Here is a 26,744-nt window from a genome sequence, read left to right as displayed (position 1 = left end):
TTTTTCCTGTATTTTAATTTAACTTCTTATTTTTTTACAAATCTCTGACTGATGAGCTGCAGGACCAAAGTTTCCTTAACCTAATGAAGCATGTGGCTATATTCAGTGACTTCTCCATTTCCTCACATTAATTCCAAACTGGCAATATTACTCTCGAGACTTTGACAGAATACATGATTAATCACTTGTGCAACATATTCACTAAGGAGCCTGTGTGGAATTTCTAGAATTGGAGAAATTACAGTGGCTTAAATTATAGTTATATACACAATATGAAAACCTGTTACCTAAAGCAGTCTTTGCACTTTTTGGGTAAAAAATACATTTAGTGTACTTTTTTTGTAGCCTCAGTTCTTTACTATTGCATCTACGATGATAAGTATGTTTGTAAAGCACGTTGAGCTGAATTTTGTGCAGTAGATAAAGCTTAATATTGTTATTATTACTGTCATTTATTGTTTAATCATCAATACTGTACACGTGACTATATAACCTTTTACTGAAGTCCATTGTGATTTTTAAGCTAAAAATGATGAAAAGTGACTGATCTGTCAAAACATTTCACTGAGTGAACTTTGTGGGATTAACTTGATAAACTGAAGCCTTAGACTTCTGCTTGAAATGTAATAATTACATCTTTCACATGACTATTTTCTTTTATTTTTGCTGTTTCTGCCTCTTAAATCAGCCAGTCATTTTTAAAAGGTTGAAACACTAAAATCCTAACTTCTAAATCTACCCATAGAGAATATTTCACACATTTCATTCATGTTTTGTATTAATATTCTGTTTTAACGCTGTACCTTAGGCCATAACTGAAAAACAAAATCCCCAAATCATTAATTCCTCCTCGGTGCCTCGAGGCTTCCCTCCACAGCCCTCCCCCCGCTTCACGCTGTACAGCTGTGCAGGACCTTCACCTCTGCCCCCCTGCTGCGCCACCCACTGCTGCTGCGCAGCTTCAGAAGCACCAAGAAAGAGGCAGACAAAGAAAATCAGTGCACTGGAGACAGACACACACACACACACACACACACACACACACACACACACACACACACACACACACACACACACACACACACACACACTGATGTCTCAATTTAAACTGCACTCGGTGTCACTGACATCGCTCCCATTCAGCTCTCAGGGGGAAAAGCACACGAGGGGGCATTAATCTCATAACATCCTATAGAATTCATATTAATGCCACATGTCAGCCCCTTCCCCCTGAAGATGTCACACAGCTGATATCTCTGCTAAATCGTTAGGGAATATAAAGAGGTGTCCACACTGTTCATCTGGCTCCTGGATCTTCATTTGACTCCAAGAGTTTGTTTTTAAAATGAACAATTTTCACCACATCACTCTTCATCTGTATCTCTTTCTTTATTTCTGTAATTTTACTATTTGCTAACCTGTGGATCATTCATGCTTCCAGATGAATCCATACATGGGTGCGTTTCACTCCTCAGATGTATTTCCTTAACAGAAATCCTGAGGGTTTCAACTGAAACTTTACCAGCGGGGTCTGTTCAAAGCTGTGTCTTCCAACCACTCTGTCTTCTGTTATGAAATGTTTGAAAAATAAGCTTGTAAGTTTTTAAGATTTCCTTTTTGGAGGGAAAGGAAAAATCCTTCGAGAAGTCACTCTGAGATTACAGGGCTTATATGGAATGAAAGGAAGAGCCAATTAGCCCCGTTGATGTGATTTGCATCTCCTGTTTAATTAGCGTGGCAGTGACTCTAAACGCAGGCCACACTTCTGACATGTGTGAGCACGAGATAGAGAGACGAGAGAGCTGCGAGGAAGCGGGGACGGATAGAAGTGGTTAAAATGAAGCTACCTCTCCCTCTTGCTCCTCTTTGATATGGACATGAGCTACCATCTGCCTCAACTGTGTGATTTCTGCTCTTTCTCTGTGATGCCATTTGGTCACATTTGGCTGCTACCGGGATGAACACGGGTGCATTCGCAGGTCAGTTCACCCACATTAAAGGAAAAAAAAAAAAACCTCTCCTCCCCTCATCATCTCACTATGTGGAGTTTTTGATTTGCCTCCAAAAGTGAACTGTTGTTTTAAATGCTCAGTGGTGAAAAAAATAATATTTAAAAAATCTTACCTGCCTCAAAAGAATTTATAAATTTCATTTCACGGACATTTTTATTGGTCCTCTGCTAGAAAGTTTCACCCGTAAGAATTGAGGATTGTGGATTTTCCAGAGTAATTTAGCAACTGCTTTTTTGCAGGCGCTCCACAGGGACAGGACTGTTGGGATGTTTTTTTTTTTCAGGCAGATCAGACCAAACTGAAATATTATATGTCTGCTAACAATCCACAAATTTCCTTCAAATTTTGAATATTCAGGCATCTTTCAGGACATTAACAAAATTATTAGATGAAAGAAATGAAAAAAAATCAACTGATTTTTCTCACTGCTCTCATTTGATCTAATTATCCACTTTTTTTTTTTCCATTTCTTTACATGAACTAATACTAAACCAATGACCATAACATTAGACATTGTTTTATAGCTCAGTAAACAAAACTAGCAGTCTCTGAAGAAGGATTTAATCAAATTGATACTCTCGAAAGTAAAAAAAAAAAAAAAGTATAAAAACAGCAGTTGTTAACATGAACACAATTATTTCCTCCAACAGTTCAGACGCATGAAACTAATAAGTGACTCAAAAATTCCCCGCAGGTGTCAGTGTGAGTGTATCTGATCGCCTGCCTCTCTCTGTTTGTCCTGTGATGAATGAATGATGAGCTTACAGCCTGATGGTTTGGGTTCCAGTGCTCCATGATCAAGCTGTATAGAGTAGTAAAGAATGGAATAATAGACATATACCTTTAGTTTCAAACTTTTTAATTGAACTTTTAAATTTAAAAAATTTCCTAGTTCATTTTTCAACATGTTTTTTTGTGCTATTTCAATGAATAATTTTGATTTTGGAAAAATGTTTTTGGCTTAAGTGCTTCTCTAGAAAAATCATGCATGATGATGGGGTCTTATAATTATTTCTCTCCATACATGTGAACTTGGAGACATTTATTTGCAGCAGTTTTCCCCAAATATGAGTTAAACATATGGTCACAGCCATCAGCATTTTCCATTTCACTTAAAGACATCAAAACAGCCAAGTCATTGCTCTCCCTCTCTCGATATATACGGCCAACTTGTCAAAACAACCCATTTCGGGATCATTTATAGGAGAAGTAAATTGGAAACTTTCAGAGCGGAGGGCTGCATCAGTGGAATAGTCATGAATCATCAGTGTGAAGAGAGGAGGTCTCCTGTGTAGCGGCGGGAGAGGGGCTGAGTGAAATGTGGGGACATTTTTGGGACCGCTGGAGCGCGACAAGGTGACGACACGGAGATGAGTCTCGGTCTCGCTGATGCTTGTGCAGGAGGCGCCCGCTGGCTGCAGCCTGCAGGGCTGACCACACCTTGTACGCGGAGTTTGTCCTTGTTGCTCGTGAACAACTTACATCTTCCCCCCTTTAGAAATATTACACAGTTTGACCTGACAGTGACTTTACAAATAGGGAAGGAGAATCTTCAAAGTCATGAAGGCTTATCCTCTCGGGGCCTGAAGCGTCTGCACTGACTTAAAAGAGGGCTTCGGCTTCATTTAAGTTCATATTTCTATTCCTCCATCCTTCCGTCCATGTATACTACTTCTTCCAAACATATGCTCTCATATTCACTCTTTCAGACAATTTAGGATCACCAATTAATCCCACGTGCATCAATAATAATATTGAAAAGGGTGTCATCTGCATATTATGTATTATACTGTATAATAACTATACATCAATAACAATACATACAAACCATGCATTGAATGAAAAGATCTCTAATGTTCCTAATGAAGCGATTTTTGTTACACTGGGCTTTTCAGATGCTTGTTTTTGAACACAGACTAAGGCCATCTGGAATAATTCTGAGGAGGATGAGCATTAGAAATCAGTTTAACTATCCCAGATGGCTAATATCTGTGTTTACCTTCAGACTCAGAAACAAATGCTCGACATGAAAATGATTCATGCAAAATTGAAGTTTGTTCAGGGAGCTCCTGGCAGATCTGTCGTTTTGCCATCAATAATTACTGTGAATGTCTTTGTGCACCTCTGCAGTTCTTTGAGACGCTACAGATAAATGAAAAGGCCAAAAGAGCATGACCTATTAACACATTAATGGGAAATTTATCATGCCAGCAGAAACCAGAAATGTCATTCAGCCCACTCATTTGCATGATTGCATTAAACCTGCAAGTCACAAATTTCACATGCACATACTATATACACTGTCTGTGTGTGCACGCACATGTGCGCACACGCATGTGTAAGTAATGAAACAATCACCAAAAACCTTGATATCACTAACATAAGCTCAGATCTGCTGTTTGGGATTGAATTGTGTCGCTAAAACCAGATTTGAAGCTGATCTCTAAATCTCTTGTTGTCTGTCATATACTTAACCCCAATAAAACCTCAGCGGGGGGGCCGTGACCTTAATATGAATGACTGCTGCGTGTGCGCTGCTTTTGAGTTCATGTGGAACAGCAAGCAGACGCTATCTGACAACAGCAGCAGATTTCCAGTGATGTGGTTAAACGGAGATTTTGACACTGAAAACAAACTGAAAGCATTCAATATTAACACAGTGTACTCATTTTATTTCTTATCCAAGAGCTTCTGACTGAGATAGAAAACAATGCAGTATATTTGTTTTTTAATTTGTACTATTTGACGATTTATACTGTGTCACAAATGTGTTTGAGGAAAACTCAGAGTATGCAGTGAATATGTAGTGAAATGCAAAGAAATCATTCACACAAGAGATCAATAAAGTAAGTTGTTTTGTTTTGTTTGTTTTTTGCAATTAAAAAAAAAGAACCCTACACTAAGGGTTTGTTTCAGCTGCTCTCTTCCAGGAGCCACGTTCAATCATACGCTCCAGATGTTTGATTTGGCACAAATGATGGGTAACCTTACCTGACTCAGCCTGAGCAGTAGGGGGAGCTTCAGGTTGATGCAGCGGGATTCCAACAAGTGAACATCTGGATACAAGCTCCCCTCTTTAATCTTTAGGTCACCACTACTCTGCAGGGAAAAAAAATTACATTTCAAAATAGACTCATTTTAATCTTTACAGGAGTAATCCTTATTTGAAGGTGAGGTATTATTTAAGTCTAGGCAGCAAAGAGGAGCAACAATGATTTGATTTTTGGTTTGGTCATCCATAAAGGGAAGCAAAGTGAAGAAAATTGGAGGGAAAAAAAAAGTAAAAAGGCTAAATTGGAGCATTTGTCATACGTTTAACCCTCACCTGTCACAGTTATTGGCTGGGTACCTCAGAGTGGTTGAAAAAAACAAAACAAAAAATAAACTCATCAGAAGATGACAACATATCCAGAGAAAAGTGTCTTGATTCTGTCAGAGCGAACCATCAGGATGTGGCCTGAAGCTCTCAGTGCCTGCTTTACTTTCCGTCAACATATTTCTTGAGGTTAATAGTCAAAAAAAAAAATCTGACACACCGTTGCATGTCATTAAAAACAAGGAGCTGGAGACTAATTATTAATTTAATCTTCTCGCCTCCAGGCCAGAGTTGTAGGGTTTGTGTTATGGATGAGTTCGATTTGTACCCGCTCTCCTCATGTTTTTGTATTCCAAAGTACAAACTGTGATCATTTGATGGGACGTCAGAAGTGGAGCTGAGATAGCAGCCACTCTGGGATAACTGCATGACTGAAAGAAGTTCTCCTTACCCTTTTTTTAGGGGTGAAAAGAGATTACATGAGTGGCCGAGCCTGGTTGTGCTCAGGTCTTTGCCTTTGTATCATAATCCCCTGTAATTCTCTTTGTGGTGGACGCTCTGGGCTGTCATTCATTGTTTGATTGCGGCTGGGTTGCCCTCAAAAGAAAGGAAAAGAACACCACTGATATGCAAAGACAGCAGGGAAACTTTCTTTGACATTTTTTGGAAAAGTATGAGAGAGAGAGAGAGAGAGAGAGAGAGAGAGAGAGAGAGAGAGAGAGAGAGAGAGAGAGAGAGAGAGAGAGAGAGAGAGAGAGAGAGAGAAGAAGCAGTATATTCAGAGCCTTCTCTCTGTAGTGTCACCTCTGATAGCTGGAGTATAGCTTGTTTTTTCAATATCACTCCATAAAAAAAAATCACAATTTATTGCTGGAATTTGCAAGAAGTAGTGAATGCAATGATTTTCTGCTGTGCACAGGCTTTAAATAGCATTTCAGCTTTATTTTAACCTATTGTTCAAAATAATGTATACATTAGTCATGGTGACATTAACCTTTTCACCTTCATTGTGGAACCTCTAGAAAACTGTAAGAGACCAACAATGCATACATTTATACAACTGCTACGTAAAATCTTATATTATTCTCAGGACAAGTCAGAGAGAAAGAAACACATTCTATATGTATAGATAAATCAGGCAAGTTATGATTTTCTACACTGACTTTTAACACCTGTTCAATGATTCTGCTGTTAACAGCAACGTATCATCGTCATACCATCCATTCGTCATCGGTAGTACATTATGATGTAGTAGTTCAGGGTTGCGGGGTGATGGCGCTGACCCCAGCTGACTGTGAGCGAGGTCAGGATCCACCCTGGACAGGTCGCCATCCATCACAGAGCAAACACAGTGGGTGTGGTCAACCACACCCACACACATTCACACCTCAGGGCAATGTATGGTCAGCGATTACCCTCACATGCATGTTTTTGAACTGTGGGAGGAAAACCGGATTTGCTGTGGGAAACCCAATTACACACAGGGAGAACATGCAAACTCCACCCAGAAAGGCCTCGCCAGTATTTGGTTTTTATTAAAACAATGAAAATACAACACAAAGTTCAAACAAAAGTGATCAGGTAGAACTTAATATGTCCTTGATCTGACCTTACTGGTATTTATGTCCATTTGTTAATGTAAATAAATGCATGAATATTTCTCAAGTGTTAAAATCTCGTGTACTGATGCCGTTTAGATTTGTCATGGAGCAACTGTGTAACACAGAACATCTGCAACTTACACTCTTTACAACGAATAGACAGTTACCCGAGTCAACAAGCACCAGATGGAGAAACTCAACACACTAACTGAACAATCCCGAGGAGTTGCCACTAATGCTGAACCGTCCAGGTGTGATCCAGGTGTTGACTGGACCGCACGTGGAGTTTCGTGAGTTTCTCTGCACTTTTACCTCAGGAGTTCAGTCTCTTGCAGGGAAGGTGAGCGTGAGCCCTGATCCGTGGCTTTCTCCCTTTTGTTCACTCACTGGAGGTGATCCAGCATGTGTGAGCGCTGAGTGGCTGCAGGCTGGGAGCGTGCGCTGTGGGCGGAGCTAAAGTTTGTGGGCTTGAAAGCGACCGTCCAGCCCGTGTGGAGCGGAGGAGGCTCGTCCTGGAGCGCACCGGGGATGGACCGCTCCTCGTTCAGTCTTCTGAGCGCTTTGTGGATTTAGACGTGCTTTCTGCAGTTTTTTGTTGTTGTTTTTTTCCCTCCGTCGTCTGCGGGGACTGTCTGCTGAGAGCGAGGCTCGTGTCGGTAAGATCTCCTCGCGCCTGCTCGGGTTTCTGTGGTTTCCATGTTAAACACCTTCCAGAGATCAGCGGCAGCAGACAGCAGGGGTGAAACTGTTCAACCGGAGGATTGATGGTATATAGATCTGCTCAGCCTGTTATGAACATTTTAAGCTATCAAGCCATATTCATGCCTTTATTTACTTGCAATGGAGCGGATAACAATGATTCAATTACACTCGTAGCTCATTTTTTTCTTATTATTAAACCAAACTTTGAATATATTTCCACATGGGCTTTGCTGTCTTGGTTATTCACATGCCCTGAATGAGGGCTGTTCTCAAACTAAATGCAGCACTGGATAAATGTGCTGTGAAAACTGTTTGTATTATTTGTATTCTTGGGTCAGAAGCCGGCCTTGTGGTGTTTGGATCCAGCCTGATGGGCTTGCTTCTCTGCTTTTTGTCGACCCATGTGGGTAAACAGCTGCTGTTTGCATCCAACGTGAAGGCATAACAAACCCAAAACGAGTCTGTGTTACTGGCTCTGCTTTATTTTCACAAAACTGGGGGAAAAAAAAAGGAAAAGAAAATTGTTGAGAAAGTTTCTCCGTGTAAAGCCCTGATTAATCACACATTGCAGTTGTTTGCACCACAGGGATCCTGCTTTGCAGTTGCTTAATGACCCTCACTTGTTTCCTGGTATTCTCTCCCAAATTGCCGCCCTCTCTTATCTTTGCTGGCATGTTGTAAATGTGTTGACATACGCCCCATATCAATTTGCATTTTGGCATTATGATGCCCGAAACTAGAGGTGTCAAACATCAGGTCCACGGGCCGAAACAGGCCTCCAGAAAGATTCAATCTGGCCACAGGATGCATGGGTGAAAACGGAGGGTATAGGAACCATGGATTCGCTGGAGGTCTGCCCCTTTGCTAGATGGCATCCGAAATGTGAGTTTATCCATTTTAATGCTTTCCTTATGCACTTTGCCGCTTTGATGCAGCTGCCTGCCACTAGTCGGCACTGCAGACCACACCTTCACCTTCAGTTGAATGCAGCCGGGATTTGAACAGGCATCGTCTTGCAAAATCTGTCTGCACTTTAATCTGCAAATGAAAACAAGGTAGGGTGTTGGCTGTGCCAAAAAAAAACAAAAAAAAAACAAGCAAGAACAAATAGTATCTCATCGCTTTGCTAAACAAATGCTTAATCGTTTTCATCAAGTCTTCAGCCTCCATGAAACAACAGCTGCTTCCAGCCACACTTTGGACAATTCCAATGCAGAACGAGGACAAGCTGTGTTTCCATGTAACTTTATTGGAAGTGAGGTTTTTTTTTTTTTGGATGCTCATGTTTAGCCTGAATGCAAAGTTTAAATTTTGAAACATTTTCCTGTTCTGTTGTTTAGTCAACACACAAATTGTTTGCCTGAAATGCCCTCAATCAAAACAAGCACCAAAAATTGTTTTCCAATTTTTTGATAAAAGTAACTTCATGATTCGTCCTCAGATGCGGGTGAATAACGCAACAATGAGCGGCAAATGGGGTTTTGACATAAAGCAGCATAAAAGAGTAGCTTTGGGTAAACTAAATTGTATTATAATGAATGGTGAGTTTGCAAAAATGTCCACATGGACATTTGCAGAAATCATGTAGATGAAGAGCTGAGAGTCTTATGCCTAAATCTTTGGTAAAGAGGGATTCAGATTGCTGGCCTTATTGTGTGTTATTTTAGCTTTTCTGAAAGTACATTTTTCTTACCATTTTCAGGATGCACTCTTACTTCAATGCACCAAGACTGAGATCAAAATTGGAGTTGTAGTAATTCATAGGCTACTATACTGTATGTTTACTGCTTTGGTCCCATTACAGCCATAGTGGGCTGCATGTGGCTCCTGAACTAAAACAAGTTTGACACCACTTCCCCACGGACTGTGTCAAGCCCATTTTTTCAGGATTACTTATAAGACCTGTACTTTCTATTTTGCAACAGCTATATATCTTGTCATTGTTGTACTTGCTTCTAAGTGTTTCAGTGTTTAGATTTTACTTATGCATTGTCATAATTGGACTCTAAATGATTGGTGAAGCTGCATTTTTCCCTTTAGGCCTCTGCTGCTCTTCCTCCTTTTCACCACGGAGCGATACTGTATCACTAACGCCGATAGTGTCTTGCTTTCAAAGTGTAAACAAAACTGAAGAACTCTTCCCTGAAAACACGTGCAGAAGATCAGAATGCATGCCTGACCCCATCCTCCCTCTCTGTCTGTGAGACACGCAGACCCCCACCCACACATTCACGCACTCAAAACAAACACAGAGTCTCCACCCAACACTCCACCCACTGTAACAACTTCAGAGGAATGGTCAGCATGTGGAGAGGCTGTGGTAAAGAGCTGGAGGGGAAGTGAGGACCGGGGAGGGGAGATACTCTGCAGCATTTAACCCCCGCAGGGTTAGTGATAGCCCACATGAATGTCCGGAGGGAATGGGACTGCTCAGCGAACGTGCTTGCTCACAGCCCTTCCATATAATGCTGGGATGTGGGAAAACTGTCACTTGGCTGGGATGAAGTCAGATCGTTCCCAGAGACACGATGCACATGAAGCCAACCACGTTTCATCAGCGAGGAGACTTGTTGTCCATCTGAAGGTTAGAATTCTCTTGGAGGTTTGTTTTCTTTGAGGGTTTTTCTGTAATTCTGTTTGTCTAACATTTGACACCACGGTTGCCTCGGTATGAGGAATTTGTGGGAATTCTTTTGAGTGTTAACGCAACTTAAACAGTAAAAAGTCACACTTTGTCTTCACACGTCAGTGATAAGGTTTGCTGGTTCACATTTGCATTGAAACTTGGCTGTGGACCTGCTTGCAGACGGGCCCTGCCGTGTCCTGGCATAGCTTTTCAGTTGCAAAACTATTCATATGCTGCATGACCTGCAGGTCCTGCAGAGAGGCTGCTCCGGCCAAACAGGAGGCTGCATGTTGGGTCGAGGCAGAGTTGATGTGAATGAGATCGGACTCAACCTGTGCCCGAAGCCCTTTTTATCTTCCTCCATTGTTCTTCCATTGTTTTGCATTGGAGGAAAAATGCACCTTTTAGAAGCTGATAGAATCTAATGTCTATATAAACCTTAATCCATAACAAACTCTGCCGTTTCTGGCCCATCCCTCTAATTAAAAAAACATTGACAGATGTATGTTAATCTCTGCTTTGTTTCCAAGTTACAAAACCATGTTGCATAACCTTTGTTGACCGTGAGAGAAGGTTTATGTCACTTTCAGTGTCCGTCAGTACTGATGTACCCTCTCCCTCTGTGTTGGCTCTCATGAGAGCTCAACTGAGTGTCTGTCTTTGGGTGGAAATCTGTTATATAACAGGTTCTCCTCCAGAGAGAAATTAATGTCTTCTCCATTTTCCTTCTCTTGTTTTGAGAGAAATGTAGAGGAAAAGATAAACTATGACTTCGTAACGGGGACCTGTGTGCCTGGAGTGTTTTCCTTTGAGAGTCTGCTGATAGCCATTTCTTAGATTTCATTTGCGGATGATACGGATACACTTATTGTGTTTTGATTTTTCCTCAAGACCATTTCAGTTTTCCATATTTACATGAATAATCACGAAATGAACTCGTATCATTTGACAATAAAAACAAATATCTTTTCATTCCTACATATGCCAAGAGGGAACAACCTGGTGCTTGCTGCAAAATAAAAGGCTGACTTTTCAGCACTTACATTATTATTTCTTTTTCCCCTTGCAAATTTAGAAACTTTATCCTGCCTCAGTCTGTGTTCCGGTTGTCCTTGACTCCCCGTTTGTCAGGTTTTACAGCTGTCTGTAGTTTTCATACTTTAAAGTAATAACAAGTTAACTTTAACAAGGCTTTAACTGCAATCATATAAAGTATTGAACACAAAATGCTGATGGTAGCATTCACTGTTTTGATTTATCTAGTTGTAATCAGCTGTAATTTCATTTAAAAAAAATTCAGATTTTCAGGTATCTGATAAACAAAGTGACTTTCAAATGCTTTCTCATTGCTGACAGTATTTGCCGTGTCCTCCTCAAAACCACGGCTCCCGCACCCTGCACATCTAGAAACATCACCAACTACCAGAAAGCAGCGCGAAGGAACTCTGCTCCCACATATACAAGTCACGGTGTTGAACTTCCTGCCTGGCCAACAGACAGATGATTCATGATCGTCTAACATGAGGTTCTCAGTACCGTCAAAAACGCAATAATATCGAATAACTGCAGGATCTTCAAAGGGGGAAAAAAGTGGAAGAAACACTGTTTCACTGACTATTCCACAGCCATAGAAACAAAATAATCATAATAATCACAAGAGGGTGTCAGGTTTCTGCTGCCTTTACGCACAGATACAGATGTTTACTCTTGATTATGTGATCAGATGAAATTAACTGGAGGTATTGTGTTATTGTGTTTTACTTTAGCTGCAGGGAATGTGCTTCATATTATTACAGTTCTTTAATTAAAGAAAAAAAAAAGGTGGATTTTTCAGTTCTTTTCCTCTGTGTTTGGAAATCAATTCATCATAACATTAGCAGCCCTTCTAATTATTTCCAATTATTTCCCTTAGTTACCGTCAGGAAATCAATTCATTAAGATCCCCATCTGTCCCATGTATCAGCTATTATCACAAGGGCCGTTGCCACGAGGGAAGAGACTGTTGACTTACTACTTCCTGTATTGGCGGCGACTGCTAAAAAAGGCAAAGAAGGATCCTATACTTGACGGTAAACACCGAAGTGCTTCAGCTGGTCCCTTTGAAGTTGACATGTTTGCTGAGGGTAAACAGCCAACTGACGCTAAGAGATAAACCTGACAAATGACTTGGACAAACTGTCACGTTTCCACTCGATATGAGCAGTTTCGTGGTCGAGGCTCACGGTGACAGTCATTGATATTCATACCTGGACACACCGAAGCGATTTCAGTTTTGGTCTGACGGGGTGAAGCGGGGACCAGAAACAGAATACGGTCATCTGATACGCTTTGAAATCCTATTGCCCAGCTTGTCAAACCATGTAAATAAATGAGTCCTCACACTGGTTTAACTCCAGGGATTATTCCCACCATTCTCCTCCCCTCAAAGCTCAGTGTGTGGGTCATGAGATGAATGGTCCACTGTGGGCTGCCAGTCTTTTGGATTAGATGGTGTGATTAGCAGATGGACTGTGATGCTAACACCGCGTGGCCCGGACCTTACAACGGCTCCTGTTGTGTGATTGCATGTCTGTACAGTTTGTTCACAGTCTTGACTGCCTTCATCATCATCATCATCATCATGGATCCAGGCGATGAAGGAGACGTTATCCTGTGTTCTGGTCATTTGCAGCTATCTTTTCTATCTGACCTGGAAAGTCACACAGAGATCCGAGTGATGTCTTCAGACAATCATTAAATTCACTTCTGTCAGAATTCAGAACCCTAAGTGAGAGGAGTTTTTAAAGTCCCGTTTCTCTGGCTCTAATGTTTTGTGAAGTTCACACCAAAGACAGAACGGTGAGCTGTAATGGGGGGGGGGGGGGATTTCCTGATTGGTCACTGTGCTCCATTAGTTTAAATAGGTCATCGGGTTAAAAGTGTGGAGAGTTTCTCTGCCCAGAAGCACATAATAAAGAAAAGGAGATTAGTGTAATCTATTTTCCCGTCAGTTTGTCGTCTAATAGCCATTTATCCCTGGGCAGTAAAGTTCATTTCTTCTTATGTGGCTTTAACATCTCTTTCAAGTCTCCATAGTTTCTGTAACGGCGGCCGTGTCGAGTGGGGAATTATGCCTCCTATCACACTGCGTTCTGAGTGACGCGCAGCTCATTATTGACGCTTTGCAAGTTTTTCAAGAAGCGATCTCCCACCGTTCCCCGTCAGGCTTGAATAATTTGAGGTAAGGGCAAGTCTGTATCAGAGGGAATAAGGTGACCCGCACTCTCCTTAAGCACTTATCTCCTCTGCCAGCTCTGCTTCACTCACTTGTTTGAAATGATAATTACTGCTTCCTGCATGGCGAAAGCAGAACAGTATGTACACTAATGTAAAAAGAAGTTAGAATAAATCCTCACGAGCTACTGCTGCTGAGAATCGGGCTGGAAGCAGTGTCGCATTTTGCTCTTCATGTCAGAACGAATGTCACCAAAAGACATCCGTTGGTAAGCCTGAAGATTTCACAGAGGAAGGTTAGAATCGCTTCGTCGTTGCATTTAAATGAGTGTCTTTTGGTCAGAGACTCGGACGGACGTGACGGGATTATGGAAACGCTGCATGTACTGTCATTCCACAATTAACACAGATCGAGCTGCGAGCTCGGGGTCATGCAAAGCCAATTAGGGCATATTCTCTGGCCAGACTGGCACCTGATTAACATGAGAGAAGGAACCAAACAAGGGGAGCTGCCACCCAGAGAATTTTACATCCTCTTCAACAAAATCTAAAAAAACCCAAAGTATTGCGTTTGGCTGAATAAAACTGGAGTTTAAAAGTTTTCAGTCGTTCTAACACAACCAGATGCACAAGTTTTACTCCTGCATTTTTAGACAGCAGTTTGACCTAGCTTGGAAGATTTACGATACGTAAAAAGGAAAGCAGGACTTCAAACAGAAGAAGCGGACTGCCTGCGAACTGTAAACATGGGTGGTGACGGAGACAAACCGTCTCGGTTTGATGTACTGAAAAGCTTAGAGTCCATTTTACCACCTGTCCTTGCAAATGTGTTTTATGAATTGCAGTCAGCCTGCAGACCATTGATAGCTGTCTGGGCATCGACTTTGAAATGCATCCTTATTGCTCAACTGTTGGAGGATGATTGTCCGTGATATCTTTTTAAATACCTGCTAATGGCCATGTTATTTCAGCATCTGAACTGATATAGTGGTTAGTGTTTGTCTTCATGGCTCTGGCTTTGCTAAACATAAGCAGATAAGCAAATTGTGCATGTGTGGGACTGAAGAGGAGGATTCGGAGGACTGGGCAGCCTCGGCAGCACGTGCCAACTCTGATTGCTCTCCAGTTGAGTACATCTTGTGCCTGTTATGCTAAAATGGAGCTTTGATCCAAATTCAGTTCCACCAGTGGCTGTTTGTGAGGTGAGGGAGGGAGGGAGGATTTTTATGGGGTCGTGAGAATTGACTGGGTTATGACCCAAATATTGGGACTTTTGACAGCTGTTTCTTTCCCTTCAGACAAAAACCAGTGGAGAACCAGGTCAGCCGTCCACTGTAGGTCAAACACAGAGGGCAAGACAAACACACCATCTCACATTCACAGCAATGGACAGTACAGATACTCAGAATAACCCACACATGCATGAGAAGACCGTGCAAGCTGCACAGAAGGCCTGCCAACCAGTCCCGATTCTGGGATATTCTTGCTGTGCAGTTACCACCAGTACATTCACTTCAGGTTTTTGTTAGTTGAAAAAGGTCTTCATTGTGCACGAGAATGCACCAGGGACATAGTGCAGCAGGATGCATTACAGCCAGCCATCAACACTAAGATGATTCTGTGAATAATTAATAGCACTTGCAGGGGAAAGTCATCATCCTGATAATATCAATCTGCGATCACACATGTGAATCAATAATTAAGGATTTAATTGAATTTCAGTTTCGTGAGACTCCCACATTAATATGTAATGAGCTATCCTGTTGTGTCCAAGAAATGATTCTCAATAGACTGAGATGGAAATAGATTAGAAGAGTTTCTTCACATTTTTGTCCGAAGCCTGTTGTATTGTTTTTCAGAAAACAGTCAAATGGAAAGTAATAATCTGCAACTCACGATCATAATTAGAAATATGTTTAGGCTAGTGAAATGAAGAGCTGCATGTTAGATCTGTGAATATTTGTATTTTTTTATTTATTTTTTTTTATGGTATCTTTTGTAGAAATTTGTCCCTTTCAGAGGAGCTTTTCCTTCAGGCTTCAGCATCCCGAATCCTCAGTTTGCAGCTGTTATGCATTGCAGACCTTAAAGTTGGAGTGTGCATCAAGGTTTTCACTTTATCTGGGGTTAAAATCCTCTCTGCAGTGTGTTGACATTGAGGCCTCAGCAGGTTTGAGTGCCAAGAGAAAATCGAGTTACCTGCAGGGTAGAAAATGATATTGGAGAGACAATAGAGAACATTTTTCTGTTATGTTTGTGTTTTTTTTTTTTCCCTCTTCTTCTGAACTGTCACGTAGAAGAAAAGAGTCGAAGCAAAAAAGCGGTGGTTTATGCACTTCTGAGATCTTATATGCAGCTTAGCTTTTTGAACTTTTGCATTTAATCAGTATTTAATTTCCTTCTCTATGGGAAGTTCCCCTTCAAGAAGTGCACTCCATTTGTTAAGAGGAGGTTGTCCATATTAAAAAGCACTGAGAGGCTTCTGTGAGAGGAAATCCTGGAGATTTGACTCTGATAGGCCTTATAGCCAAGAAAGCACCGCTGTGGAAATGCTTGAGTTTTCCAGCTATATCTTAGTGGGGACTTCCTGCTTTTAAAATTCCTCCTACCTATTAGCAACATGTTTTGCTGTTTTACAGCCAGAAATGACGACATCAGACCTGCATGGTGATGATGGGGCGCCTCTCTAGCTCCGGGCTGAACTGGGGTCATGTTATGAGCGCGCTTTTAGTGTAGAAATGTGTGTGAGAAGCCACGGAGGGCGAGTGAGGGCGTGTGCGCTGCAGTTTGCATTGGGTGATGTCATTTTTCGTCCCACTGTCTTTATCGCTGCGCCGGCTCATCCAGACATGCTGATTCATGGTTTGACGCTGTGTAAACGCACCGATTCACTGTGATGATGAATTTACTATGAGCTCTGCCAGCTTAGGAAACAATCGCTGCCGTCTCGGCTGCAGCACGGGGTGCTCACGGTTTATTTTTAACCCAGTCGTGATTTATTTAGCAGTCGGCTTTCTCGGTGCCGAGAGCGGTGAGCTCAACTGAAACCTGCCTTTTTACTCCCCCGATGTCCCACTCCCAGGTGGATCTGGGAGGAGTCATGTGGTTCTTCACATATCCACCATGAAAACAACACTTCTCCCCATGGCAGAATCATTAGCATAAGAACAAATGCTAAAATGAGCTGAATGTAAACTAAAATTAGTTAAAAGGCCTTATTGATACAGTTTTTTTTTTTTTTTTTTTTTTTATTGTGTATTGGTTTTCAAATTGATTATACAGTCTACAAGATTAGTTATTAAAAAAGAAGTTGCTGTAATATGTGGAGCTGTCGGGTGCTAGTATAGTGAACTCTAAGGCTGATTCCTGGTGTTTTAGCTGCTTATAGTTCAGTATTTTGCTGTAGGATTTATGAAAAGCCAGTTTGGAGAGCCTGTATCCACAATAATGAAACACTATGCTGAGCACGTGATATTGATGCACTCTAGAATATCATTAAAGAAATCATAGTTTTAAGTATGTGTGTTTTAGTCAAATGAACAAGGCCAAGTTATTTATTTTCTCTGTTTTATGTAATTATGAAATTTTCTGTTCTTGTGTGTGTTTGTCTGAGCTGTGTTTAATGTAGGTCTGGTATAATTATACTTTCACTAACTGATATTGAACCACCCTCATTAGAAGCACTTGGTCAGATCCAATGAGTAAAGAATTAGATGTGACGAGTAAAGCAACATCCAAATAACTCTGGTACCCGGTCTGTTTTCAGCTGTACATGAACGTGTCTCACTTTCCTACATCCGACCGATCAAAGAAAACACCGCAATCGTTTATCTTTTGTCTGAGATGACCAAAATCACACAGTATAGCTGGCTTGAGAAGCAGCTTTCAGGAAAGTAAAAACAAACAAACAAAAACACCTTTCAAAACTTAGAAGATGACAGTGTGTTTTGTTATTGCGACAGTGTTGGAAGAGAAGAAAGTCTTAAATTGAAACAACATAAAGGTATTTGCAATGGCTCAAAAGTCATCTCTGCATCAGCCACCACAAGCCCCGTCATTGATTTTGGGTAAAATTGCACCACCCCCACATCTCCCTGCTTGATTTCAGAGGCAGTCATGCTCTGCCCACTCAGCTAAGCAGACGGCTATAAGTGTGAATTATAATGACAGACCCAGCAAGAAGTCTCTGCCTTGTCAGTCACCTACCGAGGGCCTTTCTGCTCAACATAATAGCTCCATAAATCTTACTGAATAGTAATCTGAACCCAAGGGGCCATGTTGTTTTTAGGGTTGGATGTCAGGAAAAATCAACTGTCACATTATACCAGAAGAGGAAAGCTTATATTTGACCCAATAAAAACTATTTGAACCTTTTGATGTCTTAACTTCAACTGCCGAGAAACAGTTTCTGATACTTTTTGAATACACATTCCCAGAGTTCCCCTTAAATCTGACAAAAAAAGTGAAATACTTAAAAATGCATTTGCAACTACACAATTAAAATGAATTGTTTTGCTCTCTTTTGCTTGTATTTACTCATGATACTGGTAATGTTGTGGATTTTGGCTTCATCTAGCCTCTATTGAACTCGGTGATGGTCCTCTCTTCACAGCGTCCTGCCAGCTGCTAATTATCAACACAAGAGCCCAAATATGAGACTCATCACTTCACAGAGACGAGTTACTGGGAGTATGGAGTAAAACACAAAGGTCTGCCGTTTACCTAAAGCCAACCAAAAGGTTGGCGTCCGTGCTGCTTCCTGGGCAGTGAACTCGGCCTGACCTGGCCGGGCGCATCGTCCAGCGTGTCAGTCACATCTTTTCTCCCTCTGAACAGATGCAGGTATTAATGGGGAGCCTCCGGGGAGGTTGGGAAGGTTAATGAATCTGTAGCTTTAAGCAATATGGCACCAGATTCACCCTTCACAGATACAAGGAGCGGCAGCCCCTCGCCTAGATGAGCAGATGGGTCCTGTGGCATTGAGCGTGGTTGGTCACTGGTTGGCCGCAGCAGCTCCAGTTGAATAGCGCTCTAATCCTATAAGTCCTTCAATTGTTGCCTCTAATAAGATCACTTTCCCTGGTTGAGTACTTGCTGTCAAATATGATTTAATGCTTATTAATATGTAGGACATTTTCCTTCTGATCCCTTATCCATTGTTCTTAAGCAAGGATTAGAACACGACATGATTAATTTGACTAAAACGAATGAACGCGTGACCTGATGCGAGTTTGTTAGAAGAAAAGAGAGTACAGTATTACATCGGTTTACTTGCCCTGTGCGCCATTGCTACGGCAAAACAGACATGCCTCAGGCATGCAGGGCATCCGTCAGTCCTCCCAGGCGCTGACCCCAGCTATATGAACATTTATGAGTCATCATGTATTGTGATCCTTCAGAGACCCGGTGTTTCATGGTTTGTTTTATGATGAAATGCCCAACAAATTGACAAGACCTGCTTAAGGACTGTAAGAAGGCAGCCGAGAAAATACTCTTCAGGAATTTCATTTATGGTGTTTTTTTTCCCCATATCTTGAAAAGCATTGTGGAAGAGACTTCCCCTCAAACTTACGGCTACGATTTGGTTGATATGAGCTGTGTTATTCCTGGCATTGACTCCGTGTTTTGTTAACCTGAAAAGGATATACTCGACATCAAGTCGGTGCTCACACTTTCCTGTAGAAACTTGTAGAAACCTTGTTTTCAGGTCTGTGCCTCTCCAGTGTTGCTTCGCCCCTCACCTCACAACACAAACAGTTTAACAGCTGTCCATTCATCCCCCCATCTTTTATACAGGATCATCCAAATGAGGGCTGCAGGCGGTGGGAGACAAACTCATTAGAGCATACATAGAGGGACAGTCATGCACGCTGTTATTCACACCTGAGGAGAATTTAGAGCTGCCGTTTAACCTCAAATGCATGTTTCCGGACTGGAGGTAACTGGAGGACCCAACCAAAACCCACAGTGAGAACAATCAAGTCAACGCTCAAGCCCAACTTGGATTTTTTTTCCCCATATGATTGCTAAATCCCTGAACAGCTAACCACAAAAGTTGTGAAGTTCATTTTGACGTGTTCCTTTTGCTATGTGCTTTGCGACATGCAACACAATGCATGTTGGGGGATTTTGTCTAGCAGGGAACTAACCAACAGCCCATCGGTCATATAAGAGTCAACAAAGGGACAGAAACTCCTCCATTGTGAACATCAACTGCTATGCTGCAGTAATGCATCATTTCAAAAAGTCAGTGACTTTCTCTGATTGGTCTATATAAATTTCTTCAGTCTGTGCTGTTTTTGCACTTGAAATGAACTCGGAGAGTTTGTTGGTCGGCCTGCTGCGACCTACTTTTCAAGCAGACTCTGTTTAGTGTGCCGTGTTGACACTCTACTAAAATGGAACAAACCTAACGAGTGTCAATACACTCTTAAAGTTCATTCATTCATCATTGATACTACTTTATCCAGCTTGGGGTCATGAGGTGCTGGAGCCGGTCCCAGCTGATGAGCTAAACCAGGGTACACCTCAGAAAGACTGCCTGTCCACCCCAGCGTAAACACAGAGACAAACGATCAAACGCTATCACATTGGCGGTGAATTCAGTCCGACTTATTGACCCTAAGCTCATGTTTTTGGACTGTGGGAGGAAACCAGAGCATTCGGGAGAAAATCCATGCATTTACACATGCAAACTCCTCATAAAAAGGCCACCCAGACTCAACCAGAGACAGTCTGTCTATGGGGCAATCAATTAATCAATCAACGCAATATCTACGTGAAGTTATCCATTACTCATACCAACTTCAGAGTACTCTCACTTTGTTATTAGTTGGGTGCTAACTATTCCGGACGGAGGAAGGTCAGTTGCCAGAGTGTTGTGATATTTCTTTATGCATGATTGCCCAGGAGTATCGTCCAAAAAGGGCTCTAATTTATCAGAGGAGCAGGAAAGCCTCCTCACAGCACCCTCTCTTTTCATTAAAGTTTAACAGACTTCTGGAGTTACATAAGGATGTACCCTGGGAACATGGAGGCCTGAGGTGCACAACACATGCAGGGCTGCCATGCTTGTTGTCCCAGCAGGCATGAGAGGGACCACCGGAGGAGGAGGGAAATGTTACAGGAATCGTGGGCGGATGTTTCAACCTCTAGTGACTCAGCTAACTCGAGCGACGCTGCAAGAAACAAAGCAGCCCTGGTGGGGAGGTGAAAAGTGATGCAGACACGGTATTGATTGGCTGCTCGGGATCTGAGGGATGAGCGGAGTCTAGAGGCCTGTACTACTTTGAGATGTTTAGGGTTTTCGAGGTAATTTCAGGTTAATGTTTGAGATTTCAGGACTGTTCCTGTAGCTCATTTGTTTTCTAGGTTAGCTCACCAGACAAATCGATGATTCACTGCTAATCTGCTGGTTATGTTGAAGATAATTGGGGGAAAAAGGGAAGACTCCTTTATGAAAAAGAGACAGTCCACAAGAGGGCGCCGCTCTGAATAAACATGTTGATTAAATTCCAAGAGTAGCAGAGTACCTCTTGAAAGAGAAGAAGAAAGTCAACAATGATGAACGTAATATAAGCAGAGGAGGTAGCACTACTGTTGATAATTGGGAGATTTACCCCGAGGCATTGTTTCGTTTCTATATTCAAGAAATTGAAAAGTGTTGCTTTATTTGTACATTATCTCTTATTTGTTCTAAAAATATGTTTGCTGTTGAAAGAAGGAAGCTAAATATATCTCTCTGTGCAAACAATAATTTAGCCAAATTCACAAATTTGATTGCAGTCACAATTTCTCTTACGACAGCTTGTATTGCACAGATAGTTTCATTCTTCCTTCATCTGGAAAAACTCGACCCGTTTTATGATGGATGTGATCAACAAATGGAGGGAATTAATCACACAAATGTCTAACAGCATACCCATCTTGTGTTTTGTTTTTTTCCCCTCACAAAGGTTGTTTTATTTCTAAAAGTATTCGTCACTTTCTGTCAAGAGTTGTTCTGCGATTCGTAACGTGACTCAGAACAAATGACGTCACTTGAGTTTTGTGTCGCCTCGATATGACGACTCCACCCACGCCGAGGCTGTGCTGTTTGTAAAGGCGAACGACAGAGGCTGAGCCAAGGCAAGTAGTGCTGGAGTTGTTTGAAGGTAAAGTGCCATTACGGACATACAGAAAACAATCCGCAATAAATGTTACAATTACATAGGTTTGGTGTCTTTGTGCAAAAAAAGACTACTCGCTCTGAGACACGGCACGTGCAGCATGTGAGTCTCGGAGTATAATTTCCTAAGCTCCAACAGGGTTCAGCCTCTAACACTGATGATGGACAAACTACCAGGTGTTTCAACAGTCATTCCTGTTGTTCTTCAGTCTTTTTTACTGTCATTGATTTTGTTTACTCCTACTTATTCAGTGGTTATATTTAGTATCTAATTCATGGTTGAATTGATTTGGAAACCTGGAGGCGCTGCATTCGAGACCCTATAGATGTAACCAAGCCAGTTTATAATATTGGACTAAAGCAGGAAGCACAAACATCCTACAATTTCTGTCTTTGTTGTATAATTAAGTGGCCCCTTGGTGTGACTGAGAGATGCAGTGCTCGTCGGTCCCATCTCCAGCTGATGTGCTGACGGGTAGCAGAGGGGCTGTGAACGTCAGTGCAGTCCTGATCAGCTCCGACATACGTCAGCACGGTGTAGAAGTTTAAAGTGCACCTCCCCCAGCAGGGCCCTTACTCACCAGACGGCCCGGGGGCGGCTCGCCGCCCTGCCCGGGACCGCTGTTGGATTTATTAGCCGCCGTAAACATTTGAATGAGCTCATGTGGGAGTTGTTGCAGTGATGCAAGAGGCGCCATGTGCTCTCCCGTGTTTACTTTCTAAACTTTACCACCTATGTGTGTGCTTCAGGGAGACATCCAGCGCCGTCAGGCAATAAGGGGAAGTGAGTTGTGTTTTATCACAGGCTTTATTGCGTTCACTGAGCTGAACTGTTGGTTCTTTTCTCGGGATGCTGGTGAAGGCGGGAGAAATAACAGTGGTCGTTTTACTCCTCTGGTGGAGATTTGAAAGCTGTTGACGTGTGAACTGGGTGGTTTTTGCCACTCTCGCAACGCAGCTGGAGGATGTCAGTCGGGCTGGCAGGACATCGCTTTGACCCAGATTGAAATATGTCGGGCAAATAGCCATAAAATTCATTACAGGCATTCAGACCGTCCTCTGGATGAATTTTAATAACTGTGATGATCCTCTGACCTTTCATTTAGCTCCATTATTGGATCAAAATAGTTTTTCACAAAACATCAGCGCAAACTAACAACATTTCCATCAGCCTCAGCTGGGCTTTTTTGTTGTGTTAATTTGTAAATTTGCATGCTAACGATCTGATTTGAGCTGAATAACCTGATAAAATGACTCTTGAGGGGCTGATTTTTATTTATTTATTTTTTTTTTTTGCACTTGGAAAGGAATTAAACTGTCTGAATGTCAAACAACAGCAGACATGTCGATCTAAAAGTCTTTCTATCTGATTGGTGGAGCGTTGTGTCAGTAGTGCATACTCGGCGCCAAAACAAGTTGTTTTATTCTCATTGCAGATGATTAATGTGGCTTAGTAAATAATCTGCTTCGACATTTGCTAGTTTGTGATGTTACAAACACTTTTTCTGTGTGTATTTGTCAGCCCTAAGTATTATTATTTACCGGGTATATTATGCACATGGGGACATATATTTTGGATATCCGAATATTCGGACCTCAAAATTAATATTCGGATATCACTGCAACAACAAATTATTTGAATATTCATGTTCAACCCTATTAATTTGCGTGTTGCATTTTTTTTCTGTACAAGCTGTCATGCATGTACAAAGACAACATTAAAAAAAAAAACATTCAAGCTTATTTTAATTTTTTCGTCTTTTACATCTACTCAGTATTTACTTTATGTAGAAATAATGTGTCCATTCATGTGATCCAGATGGCGGTGTAAATGTACACACTGTTGAAGACGCATTGTTAAATTCAAAAGACAGAACAGCACGCTCTGGATTCCTCCATCGTCATTTTTTTCCATCTACTCACACGTGTGCAGAGAAAGTGTTTGGTTTTCCCTGTTTAAACACTCCAGCGTCTGTCTCTAGAGATCATTGCACTCTGGAAGCCATTTTCAAAAAACTGCCTTTTTCATTGACTCCCAATGCAGTTTATGAAGACAAACAGCACTAACAGAGAGGGTGATGTTTTCTCTTGAAAGCGTGGTTGGGCAAACAGTGTCTGTATTGGGGAAAAAAAAAAAAAACATGCTTGTTGAGACAGGATTGCCAAAAAAAATGGGTTAAACACTGTATGGGCAAAAACCAGCCTGTTTTTTTCCTTCCAATATTATCCACCCTATTTTTGCAAAATTAGCAGATGTAACACAGCAGAAAGAAGCAGAATGTAGACTCCTAATGCTGCTGATAAAGCTGCTTTTTTTGTAGCAAAATTGCATTAGCATTAAATCCATACTGTTTTAAATGTTTGTTCATTCAGTTTTTAATGGCGTTTCGTGCTTTTGTTGTATTGGTTGAGCTTAGTTGAGATGCAGTGCAGCCAGTAAATGAAGACAGTTTGACACAACTTCTTCAGAACGACTCTATTGCCCACTGTAAGAGACAAAAAGTTATAAATGACACAGAAATTTCAATTAGCTGGTGAGACTGACGAACTGACAAAAACGCGAAGATAAGTTGATATTAAAATGAGATTTGCCAGATGGTCATAAATGTGGTTTGAAATAAATTTCAGCATAAAAACCAGTTCACTGCTGTAACTCAGAAGTTGATTTGTCCTACACATGGCTTGCATTGCTCTGGTGCGCCCCCAAAAACCCATTCTTGTTGGTTGGCCAACTGAGAAGTCATTGTTTTCCATTGTTAATTATGGTCTTTCTGAAGATGCACAGCTGGTCTTGTTTGTTTTGTTTTGCAAAATGAAAGGGATGGGAGTAGAACCTAATTCAAGCACTTTCCAAGAAAGCTGACATCCTATTAAATTTTGGGGGGAAAAAAAGCTGGCATGCCTCTACATAAGAGGCACCTTATCTGCAGAGTCGCACCGAGGCCAATAAAAGTCACAGAGCAGATCTGTTCATTGCCCCTTCTTTGTGACAAATTACAGACTTGTCCCACGATTCTCTGTTCTTTCATTTATTTCCCAACACAGCCACAAAATCTGAGCCATGAGCCTCCGTCTTATCTTCATGAGGATCTCTCGCCAGTTGTTGATGACAGCGTAATTAAATACAGGGATTAAAAAAAAAGATCCAGCCGTCGCTTTATCTTGTGGAGAAACTCTGCGGGCCGCCGTGCAAACATTGCATTGGACGCTCGCTTTGATTTAAAAGTTCGTGGAACCCTCGCCGCCGCCACATGACGAGTGTGTTCATGTCAGCTGGCTGCTGGTCTGGTTCATCTGTTCGGTTGGTTTTTGCTTTGGCAGCGTGGTGATAAAGCAAACAGTAGAAACATGAGTAGCAGTTGCTGTGAGTCTCATTTGGATATTATTAAAGTCTTTGGATGGGGGGCAGTTTTCAGTGATGAGACTGAAAGTGTAAAAACAGACAGCCGCCTGTTAGCAGTGAAAGCCACGCAGTCCTCAGAATGAACAAACATGGCAGTCTCTTCACTCGTGTAGTTTAAGGTGATGGTGTCAGGTTGGCTGTAAATCTGTTATTTCATCCTGTTTTTAGTTGTGTTGTTGGATCCCTCTAAAGGAAAAACCTTGTCTCTATTCTCTCCACAGATCCAACATGACTTTTCCACAGTGTCCACCGGTCGACGCTTGGTGCTGAACCATCCAACAGTGCTGTGAATAAATGAAAACAAGCAGCTTTTAATCTGGAAAGGGTTCCTCGTCTCGGTGCTGAGAGTCGACTAACTGTGTGTGAGGGCCTCTGGGAGTACAAGAGTCAAGTCAAGGACACGTTGACCAGGAGCACCACCGCCACCGGCACCACCCCCCCGTCTCCGCCTGCTGGAAGATGGGAGTGAGAAAATAAAGCTCTGTGGAGTCGAGAGGAGCCAAATGAATTCCCAGGAATCCTAAAACAAACAGCGTGCAATCTTGTAAGTGTGTGTAAGAGAATCAGCCAACCATGTGGACGCTCGCTGTGACCGTCCACCGCCGCCTGGCTGCCGCGCTGCTATTGGTCAGCTGCCTCCAATCGGTAACCGCCACCGAGGACGACGTAACGCCACGCATCAGCTTCCCCTACAGTAAGTGAAAATATCCACACCGCTCTTCAGACACGGTGATGATTAATGAAAATGACAGAAAATGTTGTCTATGTATTTCCCATCCAACTTTATCAAACTTGGGGTTGTGGGAGGATTAAATCCCTGCTTAGCTGGAACAAAAGGCAAGGTGCGCCCACACAGTCCACCACAGAGACGGACAACCACAGTAATCACACCTACGCTGTATGCATATGTTTTAACCAGGGCTACACAGTGCAGCGCTAATATATCCTCATCTTCAGATCAACAGGAACAACACAAATACAGAAGAAGGCCGACTGAACTGCAGCAAATGATCTTTGCATTCATGCTCAGCATGTCAACATATTAGGACAATCAGACAAAAACGGCCTGTTGGCCCGGATGCCTGTCCTCTTAGCAGAAGAGCGCGTCTGAGGTAAAATTCTGTGGAGAAAGCTGAGTCAGCGTCGTGACGGCGGAAGACAGCCAATCGGGTTAATTTGGTCAAAGAAGAACAAGTCGCTTAGCGCTAAAGCTCTGTTTACTCGTTTTCAATTGAAAAGAGTGAACTTGAGTTACATTCCGGCTGCTTTCTTTCACGAGGACTGTTTTCAGTCTTTGGAAATGATGCTTGTTGAAAGTTCTTCTAAAGTTTGTGTTTCTGTCTGTCCGAACAGGGAAAATAAGTTTTTCAAAATACATGGCCTTGGCACATGCACGCCACTGTCGCAGCCGATAGGTTTTTTTTTTTTTTTTTTGTTTTTTTTTTATGTGCCAGTAGATTGACAACAGTGGCTTTAATAGAAATTTCTTAAAGTTTCACATTTATTTTATTGTGCTGTATTTATCTAAGATTCTCACATTCACAGAACCGTGCAATGATTTGCACTGTGGGTGGAAACCGCATGTTCTCCCAATGTATGTGTTTTTTGTTTTTCTCTGGCTACTCCAGACTCCACACAGACAGGGTATCCAGCAGTCCAACTGAAAAAAGTTCATATATATATATAAAAAAAAAGTCTATACTT

The 26,744-nt window shown here is 41.8% G+C and overlaps 1 protein-coding gene across 2 annotated transcripts in view; it reads left to right on the top strand.

Moving 5' to 3' along the window:
• Nucleotides 1-26,744, top strand: part of sema4bb (sema domain, immunoglobulin domain (Ig), transmembrane domain (TM) and short cytoplasmic domain, (semaphorin) 4Bb) — a 65,140-nt gene that overhangs the window by 6,481 nt on the left and 31,915 nt on the right. The window contains exons 2-3 of one of the 2 annotated variants that reach the window (XM_030088431.1): nt 7,435-7,585; nt 25,262-25,734. In XM_030088431.1, the coding sequence (XP_029944291.1) occupies nt 25,614-25,734 (121 nt within the window). In that variant the 5' untranslated portion in view covers nt 7,435-7,585; nt 25,262-25,613. The remainder of the gene's footprint in view (nt 1-7,434; nt 7,586-25,261; nt 25,735-26,744) is intronic. The other variant, XM_030088423.1, reaches the window with a different exon arrangement.

This window comes from Salarias fasciatus, chromosome 1 (assembly GCF_902148845.1).
Source record: "Salarias fasciatus chromosome 1, fSalaFa1.1, whole genome shotgun sequence".
Classification (NCBI taxonomy): domain Eukaryota; kingdom Metazoa; phylum Chordata; class Actinopteri; order Blenniiformes; family Blenniidae; genus Salarias; species Salarias fasciatus.
The sequence above is the reverse complement of the archived record's forward strand: the minus strand, read 5'-3'. Positions and strand labels throughout refer to the sequence as shown.